The sequence below is a fragment of the Micropterus dolomieu genome, linkage group LG21 (assembly GCF_021292245.1).
Source record: "Micropterus dolomieu isolate WLL.071019.BEF.003 ecotype Adirondacks linkage group LG21, ASM2129224v1, whole genome shotgun sequence".
In the NCBI taxonomy this organism is placed as follows: Eukaryota; Metazoa; Chordata; class Actinopteri; order Centrarchiformes; family Centrarchidae; genus Micropterus; species Micropterus dolomieu.
In genome coordinates this window covers 15,018,348-15,021,203 of record NC_060170.1, presented here as the reverse complement: position 1 = coordinate 15,021,203, position 2,856 = coordinate 15,018,348, and the positions used below count along the sequence as shown (strand labels likewise).

Genomic DNA, 2,856 nt, shown 5'->3' with positions numbered 1-2,856 from the left:
CTGGTGATAACAGGCTTAAGGCCGTAATATTCAGGAGAGTTGCACTTGACTCTGTCGATCACAGTCACATTGACAGACCTCAGGACATCTGACATTTGCTCGGAAGCATTGTTTGTTTTCCCCCATCCAGCCACCAGACAGCTGGTGCCCGCTGCTGGTTCTCTGATGGTGTTATCGAACCCGAGACATTTCACCGTCTTGGTTTGCTTCACCGGTTTGTCAAGCTGAAATTTAAAAATAGACATAACATTTAGAAATTTCTTTTCTAGCATCATTCTTGAGCACTGTTACCCATCCAGTTTAAGTGATATAAAAATATCTATAATAACATGGGGGCTCTGGAGATTAGAATTCTTGTAGTAATTTATTTGTCTAAATCTTGTGTTTGTCACCTGAATAGACTGCAAACACCTGTAGACTGTTAATCAAATCACTGTTTGTATCATTCATTGTTTAAATAGCACTGATCACAGCACAAGGAAAGTAGGTTTTCATGAATGCAGGCTTGTTAAAAATGTCGCTGCTAACAAAGCAGTCACAGAAAGCTCATATCGTTTTTCATATGTATTGTTTTGTATTAGTCCATCGATCGTCAACCGCTCATTATTGGTTACTGTAATATTAACTTACCTTGAGCAACATGAGGTCATTGACCTTATCTGCTTTATCATAGCAGGGATGAGGAAAACTGCGCTTCACCTTTCGGACCTGCCGTGAATCTTTTTCCTTTGCTTTGATGGAGTGCACCCCCAGGTACACCTTCTTAATGCTAAGAGCAGGAAACAGGGTTTCATCAGAACAATGTTCACATACACTAACATGCTAGTTAGTGACAAAATGATGACATTATCACAGTTGCTTTTTTATATGTAGGTCAGAATATGGCCTTCATTGAGAAAATATAACAGCAGTTTTTCCCCCTCAGTATCAGTGAGTGTTGAGACTTAAGTGTTAGTTGATAAGTGTCAAATGAAGTGTTTACCCCCTAACAGGGCTGATGTGACTGCGCAGTAGGTACTGTAAAAAATTGACACTTATGGGTGTGGACTGATATAAAACTATAATGTTTATCTTCACTCTTCCAGAGATGAATTTATAAAGGCAGAATTTTGCATCAATAGATCTGCTTTTGCATCTAATATTAGAGGAATCTTTCTCTTTAACGTCCGCCTCTTTCAGTCTGTTCTTTGTGGAGTCAACTAATTTAGAAGACGTGTTATCTATAATAAATGGTAACAGGACCACAGCAAAGACATGGACTTGTTTAGAAAGTGACATATAGTATATACAGATACAAATGTTACAAGGCTCAAGAGTATGTCTTCTCTCAACGCATGTCTTTTGTGGTTTGTTGAAGCAAAAGACAATTTTTACTTGATGACAATCTCTTGTTTTTTCTTCCCTGTCAGAAGTTTGGCCATCATGTACTTTACATGTCATTCTGTCTGAATGCATTTGGATAACCTTATCTTAAATATTAGTGTTCAAAGCAGTTCAAAGCAGTCATCATTGTGTGTCTATATGCTTGTATCTCTGATTTGGTTAGTGAAAACATTTTTCCTTGTTTGATTTTTACTTTTTACTATTTTTACAAAAAGTGCAAATATTCAACATCAAAGCAGATCTGATCTTTTTCATCAAAACTCCAACTATTGTAAGGCTTTACAGTAGGCCAGTACACACCAGCTTTTACTTCATCAGTAGAAATTTGTCTTGAACATTTTAGGAAGTATCTTGTTCTTACTCAGCACAGTGGGCAGCAGTCAGGACCCATTTTGGACTTATTAGTGTCCCTCCACAGACTGATATTTTGCTCTCCAGCAGAGCCATGAAAGGCAACGAGTGGGGCGCCACCTCTTTCCCCCCAATAATCTCAGAGCCATGACCTAAAACGGAATACACTAATTAATTTAACTAAACACTAGATAAATGAATCAACAATTGGTTGAAACCAAATAAAACACAGTAGCATTACTTTGCATTCTGAACGTTTACATGAATGAGCAAGATATCAGTCTGACTGCAATATATAAAAGATATTACTCACTTGACTGGACAATGAGGAGGACCATACAAGAGAATAAAACAGATAAAGCTCCTGGGCAGAACATTTCTTCTTTACTCTCTCTTTGATGGGATGATAAATGAACTGAAACCCACCTCAGTGGACACACTTGTCTTTATGTGTTAAGCTCAAAGGATGTGGTCTGACCGTGGAAATGCATGAGTCAGCAAAATGGATGCGAGTATGACATGAGAATCATTGTGTACCATGTTCATTTAGAAGCCTGTGGTAACAGCTTTTGTCATTTACCAGTCATCGTATCCATGTTATTCACATGCCGTGTGGTGGTGGCTTTCTTTACGTGAAGCAGCTCACATCATCAGGGTGCAGCCATTTCAGTAAGGGTGGGCAGCCAAATCTGGGGGCTGATGTCGAACCTTTCATGTTACGATTTAGAGGAAACCGTGAGAATGTGAAACATAGTGGCTGATGGGCTGGTGGAGTTGAATGATCAATAACATGACAGCGGTAACAATCCTCTAACTCTCTGCCAGAACACAAAGAAGGATGTTTTCCAAAATGTGGCCCTTTTGCTTTAATTTTCATCAAACGAGCGAGAAATAGTCAAACGTCTTTCAGTATTTATTTATTTATAGGACTCTTAGTTACATAGCAGCTACTAAAGAAAGCAACATGATGCTTACAGTACATGTAGAAAACATAATGTTCATAATCTAATCTAACAGCCAGAGGCACATGAGAACGGCTCAGTTTGTGGTCACAAATACTTTCCCTGTGTAAAACATGTTTATTGCTCTAGTCATCACTATGTGATTTAAACTTAGCTTAGT

The 2,856-nt window shown here is 38.4% G+C and overlaps 1 protein-coding gene across 1 annotated transcript in view; it reads right to left on the bottom strand.

Annotated features, from left to right (window-relative positions):
- The window catches only part of LOC123960682 (granzyme A-like), a 2,867-nt gene extending 757 nt beyond the window's left edge, over positions 1 to 2,110 (bottom strand). Inside the window, exons 1-4 of the mRNA XM_046035588.1 lie at positions 2,048 to 2,110; positions 1,745 to 1,886; positions 631 to 769; positions 79 to 224 (exon numbers count right to left, since the gene is read on the bottom strand). Of these exons, the coding sequence (XP_045891544.1) occupies positions 79 to 224; positions 631 to 769; positions 1,745 to 1,886; positions 2,048 to 2,072 (452 nt within the window). The 5' untranslated portion in view covers positions 2,073 to 2,110. The remainder of the gene's footprint in view (positions 1 to 78; positions 225 to 630; positions 770 to 1,744; positions 1,887 to 2,047) is intronic.
- Positions 2,111 to 2,856: the final 746 nt, after the last annotated feature.